The following is an 18,457-nucleotide window of genomic DNA, read 5'->3' as shown; positions in this document are numbered from 1 at the left end:
TATTAGGGCTTCTGACCCAATGGTCAGGAAAAAGATGAGGTGGTGGGGCAGAAAAAAGAAAAACCACCCCTGCCTCGGACCAACACTTAGATCTGGTCCTTTTTTATTTCCCCAGCAAACCTCTGCAACTCATGGATCAGGCAGTGTCCCATTCCGGGGTAATCTTGTCTGGACGGTCGGCGGCATCTCCCAACAATCGTGCTTCTTCGGCAGTGAGGCCCCATTCCACTAGCTTACGGGATGCCCCTTGTGGAGAGCTGAGCATTTGTAGGGACCCGTTGTAGGTGACAAACAATTTCACCGGAAAACCCCATTGATACTTTACTTGATGTTCCCTCAGTATTTTAGTGATGGGAGCAAATTATTTTCTTTTGGCCAATGTTGCTGCAGAGAGGTCTGAGTAGATAGAGATGCCCGTGAAGATATCAGATGGTGTGGGTTCTCGTCTCAAAGCTCTCAGGAATGACTCCTTAATCGTGAAAAAATGAATACGTGCAATGACGTCACGAGGTAGGGAACCGTCCAAGCCCCGCGGTTTCGGCACTCTGTGGATGCGGTCTATAATTAGGTCTCTCTCAGTGACTGTTGGCAATGCTGTTTTAAGAAGCTCCTTGAGTAATGGCTTCAGCTTGGCTGACTCCACGTTTTCTGGAATCCCGCGTATTCTAATATTATTTCAGCGGTGCCGGTCCTCCAAGTCATGCAGTTTGGCTGACAGCTTGCCGATATCCTCCTCCATGGTCTCATGGGTGTCTATGAGAGAGTTGTGTGAAGTGGCAAACTCTGCCCTCTTAGTTTCCAAGTTCGCCGTGGGGTCTCCAATGCTTTGTATATCTCTTTTGAGCTCACTCAGCAATCCCATCATGTCCTCTTTCATAGTAGAGCGCAGATTTTCCAGCAATGACCTCATAACATCCTTGGTGAGGTGAGTATCCAATCGTCTGTCATGCCCCAGCACTTTGGCGCCGATGGAGGCACTCGGCAGGGACGTCGGCGTGGCAGCAGAGGAGGTAGGAGAGCGCACTGGCGGCGTGACGCTCCCTAGGCCTAGGCCCGGCTCCACAGAGCCTGTTTTGCCGAAGAACTCTGTCAAGTTCGCTGGAGCTGGGCGCCTTTTAACTTTCCCCATGCCTGGTGAGTACTAGAGGTTACCCCAGGTTATGTCTGGTCCGCCAGGTGAATCGCTTTGAGCCGCTTTCCACTGTGTAGGTCCGGAGCTAAGGGATCAAGCACCCGGCGCCATCAGCGTGCAGGCCACGCACCCCTGTTCTGCTCTGTTAGATGAGCAGAACAATGAAAATAACGGAAGTGCTGGATTAAGAACATAAGTGACCCGAACAGTGCTGAACAAACTCCATTAAACATAATGAAGTCCATTCAGTTTCCGTTTGGGGTCTTGTCTTTTATTTAGTTGTATTACTACAACTTTCGTACTCCTCCTCGGCTATAAATACTCTTCATAAATGATAAGAGGAGTATTTTACTCTTCTGCAAAAAATGTAGTGTGACCTCTGATTTTCTGTATCAAGTATAATGACTAATATGCTAATGGTCAATGAGGCCTGATGCAAGCTGTAGTCTGTCACACAGAACACTACTAGTATAGTGATAGATAATGGAGCCTGATGGCAGTTGTAATTCGTCCCCATAGCATTCACATGTGGCATGATGGGAGTTGCTCACTACTTCCATAGGGCAATGTGACATTATGGGTCACATACAGTGGCCTACAGAGTATTGATAACAAGTGTATCATGTCCCTGAAGGACAAAGAAAGTGTCTACCCAAATGATATTGAGCATGGTTGTTGTACTCTGCTCCCAGAGAAGCATTAATGTAGAAATGTAGGGTTTTATACTGACCTGCGGGGGGCACTGTTCCTGGGTAACATGTACTTCTGACCCGCATGGAGAGCTTTATTTCATGGAATGTATACTGCTGACCAGCAGAGAGAAATGACACATTAAACATATATTTCTAACCAGCAGAGGGAGCTATAACACAGGGAAAATATATTGCTGACCAGCAGAGGGAGCAGTGACACAAGCCATATATATTGCTGTCCAGCAGAGGGAGCTGAGACACAGAGGACACCAATTTCCTAGTGCACATTGCTGTCCCCTTGTGCAACAGCAGAGGGAGCAAACAGACAAGGCAGCACTATCCTATACAGGAGTATACACATAAGAGGCTTGTATAAAACATTAGCCACATCACATAATATAGATATAATATATATATATTTGCACATATATATTTTTATAAAAAGTCTGTTAAAATTTTCATGGAGGTGTTGAAAGAAAAGTAACACTGTTAGACGGTGACATCACATCTGCTCGAGGAGTGCTGGAGTATTTGGTAGCTTTAGGAAGTTTTGGCCAGCAGGGGGCAGACAATACCCCCAAATCTGATATAGACCCTGCTGACGGATGAAAGGTATCGATTCTCGACTGACCTCTCTCCACAAACAGGCAACGTCTCAGCTTGAAATGAGGCTTGATAATGTCCACACTGTAAACAGACGCCCCCCCCCCCCCCCCCTACATGTTGTTGGCAAGTTGTGGGTATCATGTGTAATATAATGTATATGTATTTAAAGCAGGAAAATTTTGCCCACCCTCCCCCAAAATCCACCACACTGGTTCCTCACCACTAATTAGGAGAGAACCTAGCACCCCACTCCTCAACGCTCAGAAATGTAAAATCAGAACAGAATCCCCAATAACTGAATAAAATCGTACCTCCCCCTCCATATTAAATATCTCACTGACGATGCAGACACTGAACAAGGAGGGGGTACCAGAGCATTTCACATCTCTATTTCTTCCAGTACTGAACTTCGAAGCCTGGAGCTCATAAAGCACACTTCCACCCGCCTCCCTCCCCAAGCTCCCATACTTAGCCCTTTCTATCAAGAAAGGCATTACTATATGAAATATTTGGACCCCTCTCCTCTCAGGACCCCCCCTGGGGAGTTCAGTAGTATTTACGTCCTGAGGTAAGTTCCCCCCATACAGTACCTAATGCCCCATTGTCTTCCTGCACACAGTAAACAGAGGGGGAGAGGGAGGTCAGGAGAGGTGTGAGGTGAAGGCGTCGTCGTTAATATCTCCTTAAGCTATGGGGGCTGAGGCTCTGCGGCGCTCTGCATTCCGAGGCAGGATGGATCTTGGAAAGTGGCTGGAGGAAACAGGACGTGCGCCAACTGCCCCATAAATTTCCCCTTCTTGCTCCCAACAGCTTGTATAAAATGTGCGTTTCGACCAGTCTCTGCAGCCCCTGAAGAAGTGGTTCAAACCTATGACTCCGAATTGGAGCGTGAAATGTTCTGGTGCATGGATTTGTAAATGCCCGAGTTAAGAAATCGTGGGTAGGAGTCTCTGTGCATCAGGGTGTATATCTGCAACTGGGCATCGTCAAACGTGTGAGAGGAGGGCTCCTGCATCCGTCTGTTGATCACCTCTCTAACCCGAGAATCCAGACTGACCTGTAGAGGGCGACAAAGAGCTTGTCAGCACAAAACAGCATATACATACTGTAAACATAGAGGCAGTATTATAGTAGTTATATTCTTCTACATATGGACAGTATTATAATAGTTATATTCTTGTACATAGAGGCAGTATTATAGTAGTTATATTCTTGTACATAGGAGCAGCATTATAGTAGTTATATTCTTGTACATAGGAGTCAGTTTAAGGCTCCATTCACACGTCCGTAATAATGGGTCCGCATCCCTTCCGCAAATTGCTCTATGGGGCAGGAATGGATTCGGACAGCAAACAGTGTGCTGTCCGTATCCGCATTTCCGGAGCGGGCCGCCGATCTTCCGGTCCACAATTGCGGACAAGAATAGGCATTTCTATAGGGGTGCCGGCCGGGTGTATTGCGGATCTGCAATGCACTACGGACGTGTGAATGGACCCTTACAGTAGCTATATTCCTACACATAAGGGAAGTATTATAGCAGTTATATTCTTGTACTGTATATAGGAGCCAGTATTACAGTAGTTCTATTCTTGTACATAAGGGCAGCATTCGTTATATACTTATACAAAAGCACAGTATTTTAGTAGTTATATGCTTGTATATAGGAGGCAGTATGATAATAGTTATATTCTTGTACATAGGCAGTAGTATAGTAGTTATATTCTTGTACATAGGAGGCAGTATTATAGTAGTTATATTATTGTACATAGGAGGCAGTAATACAGTAGCTATATTCTTATACATAAGGGCAGTATTATCGTATATTCTTGTACATAGGCGCAGTATTGTAGTACTAATATTCTTGTATATAGAAGGCAGTATTATAGTTCTTGTACATAGGTGGCAATATTATAGTAGTTATATTTTTGTACAAATAGGACAGTATTATAGTAGTTATATTCTTGGATATAGGAGGCAGTATTATAGTAGTTATATTCTTGGATATAGGAGGCAGTATTATAGTAGTTATACTGATGAGCAAAAGGGTAACAATGTTTTGAACTTTTGACTTTCAGGGTCCATATCTCACAATCCACTACACCTTCAAATGTTAAACTACCATCATTTTATAGACAATCATCTTGGCTATCTCAGACATAAATTGGACTTGCAACTATTTAGCATATGATTAGTTATGCAGATTTTTGTCATGTAACTGCATTGTTACTAGTTTGCTCCTAAAACTTATAGATTGTAAGCTCTTGAGAGCAGGGTTCTCACTTCCCCAGTGTTATTCAGTTATTTATTAGCCAGTTACGTTGTGATGTCTTTTTTTTTGTACATGAACCCTGTAAATTTGTAAAGCTCTGCAAATTATGGTGGCGCTATATAAATATCATTACTATTGAAAATTTTATAATTTTGTTAGTATTTTGTAAATCCAGCTTTGGCTTTCAACACTGTCTGAATCCTTCTGGGCATGCTCTCGACCAGATTAAAGCATGTCTTGACCAAAATCTGTTCCCAGGTCTCTTCTACACATTCCCAATGTTGGTGAATACTGGTCGACTCACTTGGGTACAAATACAGCTTTTTCTTCAACTCTACCCACAAGTGTTTGATTGGGTTGAGGTCTGGTGATTGTGGGGGTTCATTGTCACTGAGCAATTTCTTCGCCAATCTCGACATATGCTTCTGGTCACTGTCCTGCTGGAAAACTATCCCGCCCTTTTCACTGGAGTGTACAAAGTAACTCGTCTTGTAGGGTACTCACATGTAGCTCAGCATTGAAACCACCATCGATTCTAGTCAAGTATCCAACGCCTTTGGCTATGAAACAACCCCATATCATCAGGCTTCCTCCACCGAATCTGACAGGTTCTTCAATTTTTCGATCCATTCGCCCCCTTTTACCTTGTTTCTTCCAGACCCATTTGCACCCATCAGAGCCCCATCTATTGACTTTCGTCTCATCCCTCCAAATCACCTGTTTCCAGTCTTCTACTGTCCACTGTTTGTACTTTTTTGCCAACTGGATGTCAACTGCATGGATGTCTGTGATCTCACTGACGTGAAGCATACGAGTCACCTCCACTGCCATGTTTGTCGTGCCAGAACAGATAGACCTTGTGATGAGCCGACTTGTCGACTCCAATATTTTGCCTGGATGTCCACCTCTTGGCTTTGGAATGGATAGACAGACTTCATTTTGTATTTTTTCAACTGTGATGGCACTCACATGATGCAGTTTGGCAATTTTCTTGGCCGACATACTGCTATCGGTGAGATGGATGATGCTGTTTCTCTTTTCTTGGGAAATCTTCTTCATGGCTTCTCCTGGATTCAAACCAGTGACCTTTCACTTGGGAATCAACCTAGTACCAGACTGAGCTATTAGGGAATGTGAGAACAGGTTGTAATTTGTATACAAGAAGAAAGAGATTGTTCCACCACCAGGAGCAAAACAGTAACAATTCAGTTACATGACAAAAATCTGCATAACTAATCATATGCTAAATAGTTGCAAGTCCAATTTATGTATGAGATGGATTGTCTATAAAATGATGGTTGTCTCACGTTCGAAGCTGTAGTGGATTGTGAGATATGGAGGCTGAAAGTCAAGAGTTTAAAACATTGTTACCCTTTTGCTCATCAGTGTATATTCTTGTACATAAAGGCAGTAATATAGTAGTGCTATTCTGGTACATAAGGGGCAGTATTATAGTAATTCTATTCTTGTACACAGGAGAGGATAGACTTGTGAGTTCCCAGCTGGGAGGTGGTATGGCTTCTCAACCAGCAGGGGAAGAGGGAAGCTGGGCTGATGATCCTGGGAACCCCAGAGTCTGGAGTGTGGCTTACAACATGGTGATGGTGGAAGTGATAATCTGAAAATGGTGACTAGTGAGTCAACTGAATCTGAAAAGTTTATTTAAACTGGAAATCCAAATTTTCTAATTAAGAGATGAGTTTAAGATAAAGACTCATCCAAAGAAAATGCTGATGAATTGTGAGTTTCTGGATGATTGGACAAGCGGATTTGCCATATTGAAGGCGAGAGGCTGGATAAAGAAACAAACACAATACCCAAAGTAGAGAGCTGGGGAATGGAGAAAAAGAGGGAGGCCAGAGCCCAAAATGTGGAAATGAACGAAACCATTGATAAAAAATGTACTGATTATGAAGTTGGGTATAGTTTGGTGGAGCAGGAAACCGCTTAATAGCGCCTACAGTAATGTGGATAGATCCAGCTATAATAATCTGGTCCAGCAGGCTCATTTAGTGGTTCACAGTGCACAGTATACTTACCATAAGGGGTTAACGCCAGCAGAATAGACCGTTTGTAGTTTTGTACATTAAGAAAGACATGAATTATGGTCTGTGGTAGGCGCTAGTGGAAAGTGAACAGCTCGTGCCCCAGGATCCACTACAAAGGCATTTACCACCTTCTATAATGAGCAGAAAATGACCCAGTGTACGTGTGATAACACGATGGAGTGGTGGGAGTGCATGAAAGGGGACATCAAGTAGTTTAATATAAGTGCCACCAGGAGACACATTGATGTGGAGATAGTCTGTGTTGAGACTGCAGCTGAGCCGGTTATACAGCAGGACAAATAGTGGAGAGAAGGTGGATGAGCATCAGCCAGATGATCTCCTCAAACCTCTTAAAGCAGGGGGCCTGTTTGATAATTGGGAGGTTTACACCTCTGACCCTATTATTGCTTGTAAGAACAGGGCAAGCAGGAGGCTTATGACAGGATTATTAGAGGCGAACAGGACGGAGCAGTCAAAGCAGAAGAAACTCCATCAGGTCAACGGAGATTAATATGGGAATCTGTTTAGAGAGGGGGCAGATTAGGGAAGATGACATCAAATTCTATCTGAAGAGTGTAAAAGTATAACTGAGCCCATAACTGAGGAGGAGGTGAAGAGGAACATTGACTTCTTAAAACCCAAGAAGAGTCCGTTACTAGATGGTGTGACCAGAGAGTACTATAAAGAGTTCAGGGACTTATTAGCTCCAGATCTGGTGAAGGTTTAAAATGATTGCCCCTCTGCAGGGAAGATGTTGCAATGTCACTTTAAGGCCGAATGCACACGGCCGTGTTCCGCGGCCGAGAGCGGTCCGTGGTATGCCGGGCTGGATTCCTGTTCAGAGCAGGAGCGCACGGCGTCATTGGTTGCTATGATGCCGTGCGCTTCATGTCGCCTCTGCACTACAGTAATACACTATACGAGTGTATTACTGTACAGCAGCGGCGGCATGAAGCGCACGGCGTCATAGCAACCAATGACGCCGTGCGCTCCTGCTCTGAACAGGAATCCAGCCCGGCATACCACGGACCGCTCTCGGCCGTGGAACACGGCTGTGTGCATTCGGCCTAAGGCATACAACCATATCCATTTTGCGGTCCGCAAATCGTGGATCAGCAAAATTTGCATGGAGTCAGTGTGCTTGCCACGTTTTATTTGTAGACCCATTGTTTTCAGTGGATCCATGGTTTGCACTCTGTGGACATATTCTATCTTTCTGTATAAGGCCTCTTTCACACGAACGTATGGCTTTTTCAGTGTTTTGCGGTCCGTTTTTCACTGATCCGTTGTTCCATTTTTTGTTTCCGTTGTGTTTCCGTTTTTCCGTATGGCATATACGGATGCATTTCCGTATGTGTTCTGTTTTTTTGCGGAGCCATTTACTTGAATGGAGCCACAGAACGTGATTTGCAGGCAATAATAGGACATGTTCTATCTTTCAACGGAACGGAAAAACGGAAACTGAATGCATGTGGAGTACATTCAGTTTTTTTTTTTGCGGAACCATTGAAATTAATGGTTATGTATACGGAACGCAAAAAACGGCCCTTATACGGAACGAAAAAAACGTTTCTGTGAGGGCTTGTTCACACGACCGTGCCGTTTTTGTGGTCCGCAAACTGCGGATCCGCAAAAAACGGATGCCACCCGTGTGCCTTCCGCAATTTGCGGAACGGAACAGGAGGCCCATTATAAAAATGCCTATTCTTGTCGGCAAAATGGACAAGAATAGGACAGGACTCAAAATTTTTGCGGGCCCACGGAACATAGCCACGGATGCGGACAACACACAGAGTGCTGTCCGCATCTTTTGCAGACCCATTAAAATGAATGGTTACGTAAACAGACCGTATGCGGAACGCATAAAACGGTCCGTATACGGAACACAAAATACGTTCGTGTGAAAGAGCCCAAAGACATATGGTCGTGTGAACGAGCCCTAAGGCATACAATCATATCCATTTTGTGGTCCGCAAATCGTGGATCAGCAAAATTTGCATGGAGTCCGTGTGCTTTCCACGTTTTATTTGTAGACCCATTGTTTTCAGTGGATCCATGGTTTGCACTCTGTGGACATATTCTATCTTTCTGTATAAGGCCTCTTTCACACGACCGTATGGCTTTTTCAGTGTTTTGCGGTCCATTGTTCACGGATCCGTTGTTCTGTTTTTTGTTTCCGTTGTGTTTCCGTTTCTGTTCCGTTTTTACGTTCCATTTTTCCGTATGGCATATACAGTATACAGTAAATACATAGAAAAAATTGGGCTGGCCATAACATTTTCAATAGATGGTTCTGCAAAAACGGAATGGATACGGAAGACATATGGATGCATTTCCGTATGTGTTCCGTTTTTTTTTGCGGCGCCATTGACTTGAATGGAGCCACGGAACGTGATTTGCGGGCAATAATAGAACATGTTCTATCTTTCAACGGAACGGAAAAATGGAATGCATATGGAGTACATTCCGTTTTTTTTGTGGAACCATTGAAATGAATAGTTCCGTATACGGAACGCAAAAAATGCCCCGTGAACAGAAAAAAAAATAAAAAAACGGTCGTGTGAAAGAGGCATACGGAAGTGGAACACGGATGATTCGTGTGTTGGGTCCACAAGAAATGGGGATGCAACAGCATCTGTATTTTGCAGATTCGCATTTTGTGTACCCCAAAACGGATATGGTCGTGAGCATGGGGCCCCAATCTGTTTTAGTTTTACTGGCAAAAAAATGTAAAGGGAAATCTAAAGGATACTAAAAACTGGCATCCATTGTGTCTGTTAAACACTTATTATAAAATCCTGGCCAAGATCTTGTATTACAGGCTGAGCGAGGTGGCTAATAAGCTGATCTTTGCTAACCAGACGTCTGGTGTGAAAGGCCAGACTAAAGAGCACTCATTACGGCTGGTGAGAGAAGCTATAATGTACATGAAAAAACATGAGGTAGGAGCGTATATGGTAGGCTTAGACTAGAGTAAGGCCTTTTAGATTCTTTAAAAGCAGATGTTGTTGGAGTACGGCCTTCCTGCTCGCTTTGTACAATGGCTGCAGGTTCTCTACAAGGAGGCAGTAAGCCAGCCTCTGATTAATGACCACCAAAGAGATCTCTTCAGGATCATGTCAGGTATGAGGTAGGGTTGTCCTTTTAGGGGAGACTCACCATGCCCTGCCCAGAGCTCTTCTTTAATGTCATGTTTTTGATGAGAAATCTCTCATTTTGGAAGGCTTCGGTGATGAAGCCACGGTGCTGTCTGAGTGCCAAATCCAGCAGTTTGTGTCTGTGAGGTCGATAGGTGACCCATTCAGAGGATCTCAGGGCACATTAAGAATAAAGTGTCCTGGTATGACATTCATATAATCAGTAAGATCATTAGGTGGAGGATCCTGTATGATAAAGTCAGATTGCTCAATACGAAGGTGATGCACAACAACCTGCTGAGATCTCAGTTTAGGGTCCAGATATAGCTAAGGAAAGCTCTAAATATCGATGTAAGACAGGCTGCAAAAATCTTACAGGATCTTAAAGGTGGTGTGGCTAGGACTTTATGACAGAGCCAATCTGAAGTGCCAAAATGTATCAGACAGATCCTGTCCTGGAGATCAGTGTCCCCAGATTCTAGAGACAAGCATCTCTTATCAGAGTGTCCATTCAGTACACGGGTATGGAAGGTCTTGTCCCTGGCCCTGCAGTTACCCCATCTAATAGGACAGCTGTACCCTCAGCTAATGTAAGGAGACTTCCCACCGCAGCTCGGGATATATTGTAAAAGTTCTCTGTATGTAATAAATGTGGTGAAAAGGTACTATCTGTTGCCTGGTCATTAATAAAGAGGTCACCCCATGTAATACTGTCAAGTATAATATAGAAAGTCTGAAGACAGTATATAAGAAAGACCTGGAATATAATCCACATAATGTATACTGGAGGAGGATTCATGTACCATGTTCTGCATGATGTTTCTGAGGTTATTAAAGGTGTATTCCCATCTTGGACATTGGGAGCATATCACCAAGATATGCCCCTAATGTCTGATAGGTGTGGTCCCACCTCTGGGACCCGCACTTATACTTAGAATGGAGACCACAAAGTGCCAGAGGGCGCACCACGCATGCGCAGCCGCCCTCCATTAATTTCTATGGAAGCTCCGAAATAGTCCCATTGAAATGAATAGGAGGAGCACTGAGCAAGCATGGCCACCACTCCATTCACTTCTTCTGGGGCTGATGAAAATTGTTGAGCCAGTGCTCAGCTAGGAATGAATGAAGGGCAGCCGCGCATGTGCGGTGCGCCCTCCGGGACTTTGTGGGCTCCGTTGTAAGTATAGAACCTATCAGACATTGGGGACATATCCTAGCAATAAGACCCCAATGTTGAGATGGGAATACCCCTTTAAGTGATGGAATCATATGTTTGTTCATTTTACCCCTATCATTTTATTGTAATATTTTGTTGCAAGTTTTAAATAAAAAGATCATTATACTAGTTATATTCTTAAACATAGAGGGAAGTACTATAGAAGTTAGGTTTTTGAAGATAGAGGCAGTATTATAGCAGTTATATTCTTGTACACAGGAGGTAATAATATAGTAGTTATATTCTTGTACATAGGGACAGTATTATAGTAGCTATATTCTTGTACATATTTGGCAGTATTATAGTATTTGTATTCTTGTACATAGGGGGACAGTATTATAGTAGTAATATTCTTGTACATAGGAGGCAGTATTATAGTAGTTATATTCTTGTACATAGGGGGCAGTATTATAGTAGCTAAATTCTTGTACATATTTGGCAGTATTATAGTATTTGTATTCTTGTACATAGGGGGACAGTATTATAGTAGTTATATTCTTGTACATATTTGGCAGTATTATAGTATTTGTATTCTTATACATAGGGGGCAGTATTATAGTAGCTATATTCTTGTACATAGGGGGCCGTATTATAGTATTTGTATTCTTGTACATATTTGGCAGTATTATAGTATTTGTATTCTTGTACATAGGGGGACAGTATTATAGTAGCTATATTCTTGTACATATTTGGCAGTATTATAGTATTTGTATTCTTGTACATAGGGGGCAGTATTATAGTAGCTATATTCTTGTACATATTTGGCAGTATTATAGTATTTGTATTCTTGTACATAGGGGGACAGTATTATAGTAGTTATATTCTTGTACACAGGAGGTAATAATATAGTAGCTATATTCTTTTACATATTTGACAGTATTATAGTAGTTGTATTCTTGTATATAGGAGGGAGTAATATAGCAGCTATATTCTTGTATATTGGACAGAGAATGTCAGTAGTTATAAGCTTGCATATAGGTACAGTATTACGTTATAGTCTTAATATATACAGCTATACATTTATTTTCTAACCTTGATACCATATTCTACTGTCAGTCCCCCACAATTTTCAGTTACATGAAGTATACTTCCCTTTGCTAACTTTAAACCTCAAATCTCAATGAGCAGAGGCAGAATCCAGGGAATTATCGTTAGTTAGGTAAATGGCCACATGAGGGCAGCAAAGTCTCTCAATTCAATGTGACTGATCAATTTGCCTATTACTAACCCAAGGACAAGCTGTTTCTTTTCTCAGGTCGATGTTTTCTAAGCTTTGTAATGATTCACAATCCCGAATAACATAACAAACAGCTCAATGTGGAATGTAAAAAAAAATGTCAACTATGCCATACAGATGTATGTCCAAACAACTCTTCGCTACCTTAGATTGTGAGCCCCATTGGGGCAGCTTGATGCTAAGGTCTATAAAGCACTGCGGAATATAGTAGTGCTATATAAATGTGTAAAAAAATAAATAAATAATAAATAAATAAAATAATCTTACTTTTCTTACTATTAGATCAGTGGGGGTCCTACCTCTGGTAAGCACGAGAACAGGGGCTCCGTACCTCTTGGTGCCCCACTGAAATGTACGGAGCTGCAGATTAATCTCTGTGGGAATTTCGGATACAGCGGAGTACAGCTCTAGGGTAGGACCCCTGCTGATCTAATAGTTATCTCCTATTCACAGGATAGGGGACAACATTGAACTACTGGAATACCCCTTTAAATACCCATGAATACACCCACTGCAAACAAGACACAATGTAGGCTACTTTCACACTAGCGTTCGGGTGTCCGCTCGTGCGCTCCGTTTGAAGGGGCTCACGAGCGGCCCCGAACGCATCCGTCTGGCCCCAATGCATTCTCAGTGGAGGCGGATCCACTGAGAATGCATCCGCCTGCCAGCGTTCAGCCTCCGCTCCGCTCAGTGAGCGGACACCTGAACGCTGCTTGCAGATCCGTCCACACTTACAATGTAAGTCAATGGGGACGGATCCGCTTGAAGATGACACAATATGGCTCAATCTTCAAGCGGATCCGTTCCCCATTGACTTTCAATGTAAAGTCTGAACGGATCCGCTCAGACAACTTTCACACTTAGAAAATTTTCTAAGTTTTAATGCAGACGCATCCGTTCTGAACGGATGCGAACGCCTGCATTATCGGAGCGGATCCGTCTGATGAAACATCAGACGGATCCGCTCCGAACGCTAGTGTGAAAGTAGCCGTACTCTGTCTACAATTGAATGCAAAATCCATATTCAGATAATCAGAATATGGGAATAATTTCAATGAAAATTTTTTCACATTTACATATTATTTAGATACCTTACTATAGGCAAACATATATATAAAAATATATTTTCTGCACAAAGTATGAAACTACTTTTGGCCACAAATCATTACAAATATGTTGCTTTCCTTACATTGTACTGATCTAGAATACATAATGTACTATACTCCAGTCGCATCCAGAGCTACATTTAAAAATCTGTTGGCTGCCACTTGGATTCAGTCAGTCGTGCAGCTTTGGTTGTAACTAGAGTACCAGCCACGAGTCAAGATCAGTAGAAGATGAACCTAATCTATAGTAATAGGTACTGTTACCTCTTTGGGAGACAGAATGGAAATATAATCCTCGTAGATCATGCGTGCCTGTTCTTCAATGCTATGCTTGCAGTTGTCTTTCTTCAGCTCCTCACATGCCAGCCAGAACAGCATGTTCTCCTCACTGTACTCTGTGCGGAGAAACTCCCGAAACACGTTGCGACCAGCCGGGTTCTTCATCAGCTTCTCGAATGAATGAGACCAGCTGTGCACCTCTTCTGAGGATGGTTTAGAGCTATAAAAGAAAAAGTAAGATCAGTGACGACCTTCCCTCACAATAACCCTATAGGTTTAAGCTGAAAGACTCTGTGCTGCTGGAAAACACTGCACCTTACAATATGAGTCTGTAGCCTCCACTGGCCTCCTTACCATGCACTCCTGATCCCACTTACATCATCATATGAATGAACATGTCATTGCCCCACACAAGATCAGCACACCCCTCTCCGGAAATACTCTGCTGGGCACATTGTTCCTTCCACCACTATGTGACTCTCAGTGTCACACTTACCAGACCTCACAGTGAGCGACAACCTCCAACTTGGTGTCTCGTGATAATCTCCGACGTCTGTTGCGCTCGTCATTCCTACATAGGAAATGGAAAAATAAAATTCCTTAAAGTGTTTCTAGCCATGGGTGGTTGAAAGGCCTTAAAGGGGCATTCCAGCCTTTAGATACTCTAGATAGGTCATCAATATCAGATCAAGAGGGTCCGACACCCGACACCCCCACCGGCAACAGAAAACAGCTGACTGCCAGGCAGTGCTGGTTGTCAGACCCCCAAACATCTGATATCGATGACCTTCAGAGGATAGGTCATCGACATCTAAAAGCTAGATGGGGCCTAAGTTGTTAATAGTGCTGGAATATGAGACACAGATGAAGAAAGAACGAGGAGACCACACTCACCAGGAACAGCTGCAGCAGCAACACCAGCAGAGGCAGCAGGGATTGTTCCGGTGGTTCCGGGTGGGCTGCTTCCTGTCATATCGTGACATGGGAGACTCGCTGGGGTCAGGCCCTGTGTACTAAGGGAGAGATATCATCGTTAACTGGGCACCCCAAAATTCTTCTGTATAACAAGTCTCAGTGTGTCAATGTCTTATCCCCATCCCCAAATGTCAGTGTGTCACTGCCCTGTCAGCATGTCATGGTCTTCTACTCCCAAGCATTCTCTAATTGTCCTGTGCCCCAAGTGTCACTGCCCTGTACCCCTAATGTCAGCATAAGTCATATTATGACAGTGTCCTGTCCATCTGTCAGTGTGTCAGTATCCTGTACCTCACTTGTCAATGTGTCATCGTCATGTCCCTCCAAGTGTTTTATTTTGTCCAGTTTAAGGAACAGGAAATTGGCAATCATTATTCTCTATACTAGTGATATGTGACTCTATTGCTCGTGTGAAACTATAACTCTCAGCATGCACTGACTGCCACGGACTAATGCCCAATACACACACACTGGCACATGTATACTGGCGCTGAGTGTAGGGAAGCCTGGATGTAATGAGAAACATCTACTGAGACAATAACAATTCAGAATCCTGGACTATGACACAACGTTCTGAGAAACCCTTACAAGTCCGCAGAAATTCCACGCAATACACCTTTGTGCACACACCACGTTCTGCGTTCATGGAAAATGTGAAGTAAGCTCCATTTCACTCCAGAATTTCATGCCAAATTGTGAGATGACTTTCCACCCAGATGTCCAAAAATATCATGTTTTCAGGTTTACATCATCGAGACATCAGGTTCAGTAACCAGCATTTAAATGAAGCTATGGAGCCAAAGATGGACCATACCATTTTGTGGAGAGGGTGGACAGAAGTTATCAGCACACCAACATAAGTCCTTAGAAAGCATTAAAGATGGAAATTTACTGAATTAAGTGGAAAGCCTCTTTGGAAACTACGAAACTGGGGAGGGTCCCATATTTGGGAGGCCCCACAGAACACTAACCTGAGCAGGGTTCCCTAAAATTTAAGAGGGAACTACATGTAGATCATGACAAGTTAAGGGATCTCCTGACCTGTATAATCTACCACAGTATATTATATTTATGGGAACCCCCTGACCCATGTACCACCAGCTGTCCCCCCACAGGACTACCCATGGCATCTGTCTTACCGTTGGTCGACAACACAAGCATCGTTTACTCATCCTTCTCCTGAACTACTGGCAATGTCTAAATGGAAACTTCTGTCCCCTCACACAACTATGGGCCATTTTATCTTGGTCTATGAAAATATTGGAGTCGCTTATGCAAATCACCCAACCATAACTGATAAAAGAACACAGTTTACTATTGTGAAGCGATACAGCTCCGCTCTGCATCACCCACAAGTTTCCAAGTCAAAACTTTATCCTGGAGATGTTTATAATATCTAGAAAAACATGGACACATGGTGCCCCATGGGTCAGATTCCTCTAGATGGCAGCAGATAAGGCCCGACCTTTCCCATATGTTCTAGGAGCCCTGACTTTCCCATATGTTCACGTGACCCCTTCCTGGAGCCCTGACTCCTTACAAACCAAAAGAATCCTTAGGAGTCCCCTTAAGGGATGGAATAGTGCCCCCTAGAATAGGACATTTAATGCAGTTGAGACCCACGTTCTCTTTAAGGGTATATGCACACAGGGTCATTTTTTGCCGAAACTTCTGCAATTGAAAATCAGTTTCAGTCGTCTGGGGTTATTTTGGTGGCAACTCCATGGATTTCTGAAAGCCGCATTGGAAGTAATGAGACAGTGGCATGTGTGAATATATCCTACGTACACCAGCACTTCATACATGTTCATATGAAGTTCTCAAAATTGGTATGGGATGGAACATGGCATGTAAAATCTGAAACTGTGCAGTTCACAGCAAAGCTGAGTTTGTCATGTAAAGTCCACCAGACGCAGCAGAGCCACAATTATCATTTAGTGCCACTTATACTGATGTCACTCGGCTTCACGCTACATGGACACAAACGTATCCTGTTTTGAGGTCCGCAAACTGCGGATCTGCAAAGTACAGACACCTTCCTTGGACAATCCGCTTTTTTCTCAGTTCCAATAATAGAAATGACTATTCTGGTCCGCAAAATGGACAAGAATAGGACATGTTCTATAATTTGCGGGGCGCACATACGGATGCGGACATTTGTGTGCCGTCCTTTTTTATGTGGAACCATAGAAATTAATGGGTCCGCAAAACACGAGGATCAGTCGACGATCCAAAAGTTGGTTGTGTGCATGAAGCCTCAATTAAGTAAATGAATCTCTGTTTTAAATCAAGAACCTTAAATAGTTACATAAAGTCAGCTCTGCTACATCTGTGCAGATACAATCACACTATGTATCTGAGCATACGTCACAGCTCAAGCCGATTAGAGGAAGCCCCAAAAACACAACTTCCCCCAACTTTCCATCCTTCGCTGCAGACGTGTTAACCGCAGGGCGGCCCTGAGTCCGTGTATCCTCTGTGAGACCAGACACTGTGCAGAACTGTACCGTAGAAGGAGCAATTTATCTCCAAGAATCTGATATTCAATAAGCATGAGATCGGTACTAGTAATGTTGTATAATGGTACGTTTTTAGTTCCATCACTGCCCTATACAACTAACTTTGTCAGAGCTAGGTTTGTCGGATGCAGAAAGGTCCTATCACCAGTCCATCAGATGTTAGTATAGAAGGTCTAATAGTGCTAATTTTTTAGCTACCGGTACATTGCCGTTAGGCAGATGCCGCAGAGCCGAGCTTAGCAGGTGCAGCAGGCTTAAAGTTGGCAATATTCAATATGTTATCTCCATAGGTCTACCAGTTACTGCAATGCAATACAAGGTAGTCCCAAGAAACCAACTGACAAAATCGGTACTGCTACAACCGTACTTAACCTTAATTTAAAGCCATAGTACACAGCAACCTGCACATTTCTGGTCCCTGTGCTAGGACCTCGGTCTCCATCTGCGCTGACCATGAACCAAGTTCAGCTTCCCAGTCGGGTCAAAAGTAAGAGATTGATGCATGGACAGCAATCTTCACCCACCTTGTATCCCATGGACTGCTCTCCCAGCGGGTGCATCTGTTGCCCCCGTTCTCCAACAGCCTTTGAGCAGACAGACCGCTGTCGGCCACAGCTCTCTCCCCGGTTTAGGGATAGGAGAGAATAGGAACACTAAGGGTGTGGGTGAGAAGCGATTATGACATCCTGTGGTGAGAATGCAACTTCCTGACAACTACACTTCCGCTGTAGAGCGAAACCAGCTTCTATGTACAAAAACACACGGTGGACGGACCCATGACAAGGGTGCAGTAGCTGCTCTGGCCTCTAGAGGCTGCTGTAGAGCTTTATGAGGGTGGGTTCACCCAGGCAGGTGACAACTTGGCATATGGCAGAGAGAACAGTCACCCAGCTCTTCCACACCTCTGAAGGACATCTCCTGCTCCTGTGTTGACATCAGTAAATAGATATGCCACGCAGGGCTCTAGGAAAGCTGAGTGACAACCCTATCTCTTACCACTCAGCTACACCAGAAGCAGATATGACTAAGCCCCACAATTCCCGTTGGCAAGTGACAAAACAAACCTGTGTACACTGAGCCGTCCTGAGCCACGGTCCCACCTGAACAATACACACACGGAACCGTTTCCTCCATCACACATTCACATTACAGACAATGCAGTTTCCTCCTTTTTACATTCAGTAAAATACAGATTGCAAGCTCTTGTGAAAGTTCCTCTGCCTCTTCCTTCCCTGCGC

At 43.6% G+C, this 18,457-nt stretch overlaps 1 protein-coding gene across 4 annotated transcripts in view; it reads right to left on the bottom strand.

Annotated features, from left to right (window-relative positions):
* Nucleotides 1-2,213: 2,213 nt before the first annotated feature.
* RGS19 (regulator of G protein signaling 19) overlaps nucleotides 2,214-18,457 on the bottom strand; it is a 71,980-nt gene continuing 55,736 nt past the window's right edge. For 3 of the 4 annotated variants that reach the window (XM_040436146.1, XM_040436144.1, XM_040436143.1), the window contains 4 exons: nucleotides 14,620-14,738; nucleotides 14,222-14,296; nucleotides 13,711-13,945; nucleotides 2,214-3,487 (listed from right to left, as the gene is read on the bottom strand). In XM_040436146.1, the coding sequence (XP_040292080.1) occupies nucleotides 3,299-3,487; nucleotides 13,711-13,945; nucleotides 14,222-14,296; nucleotides 14,620-14,708 (588 nt within the window). In that variant the 5' untranslated portion in view covers nucleotides 14,709-14,738 and the 3' untranslated portion in view covers nucleotides 2,214-3,298. Of the gene's footprint in view, nucleotides 3,488-13,710; nucleotides 13,946-14,221; nucleotides 14,297-14,619; nucleotides 14,739-17,743; nucleotides 17,891-18,457 lie in introns of those variants that run through there. The other variant, XM_040436145.1, reaches the window with a different exon arrangement.

Source organism: Bufo bufo, chromosome 6 (assembly GCF_905171765.1).
Source record: "Bufo bufo chromosome 6, aBufBuf1.1, whole genome shotgun sequence".
Classification (NCBI taxonomy): domain Eukaryota; kingdom Metazoa; phylum Chordata; class Amphibia; order Anura; family Bufonidae; genus Bufo; species Bufo bufo.
The sequence above is the reverse complement of the archived record's forward strand: the minus strand, read 5'-3'. Positions and strand labels throughout refer to the sequence as shown.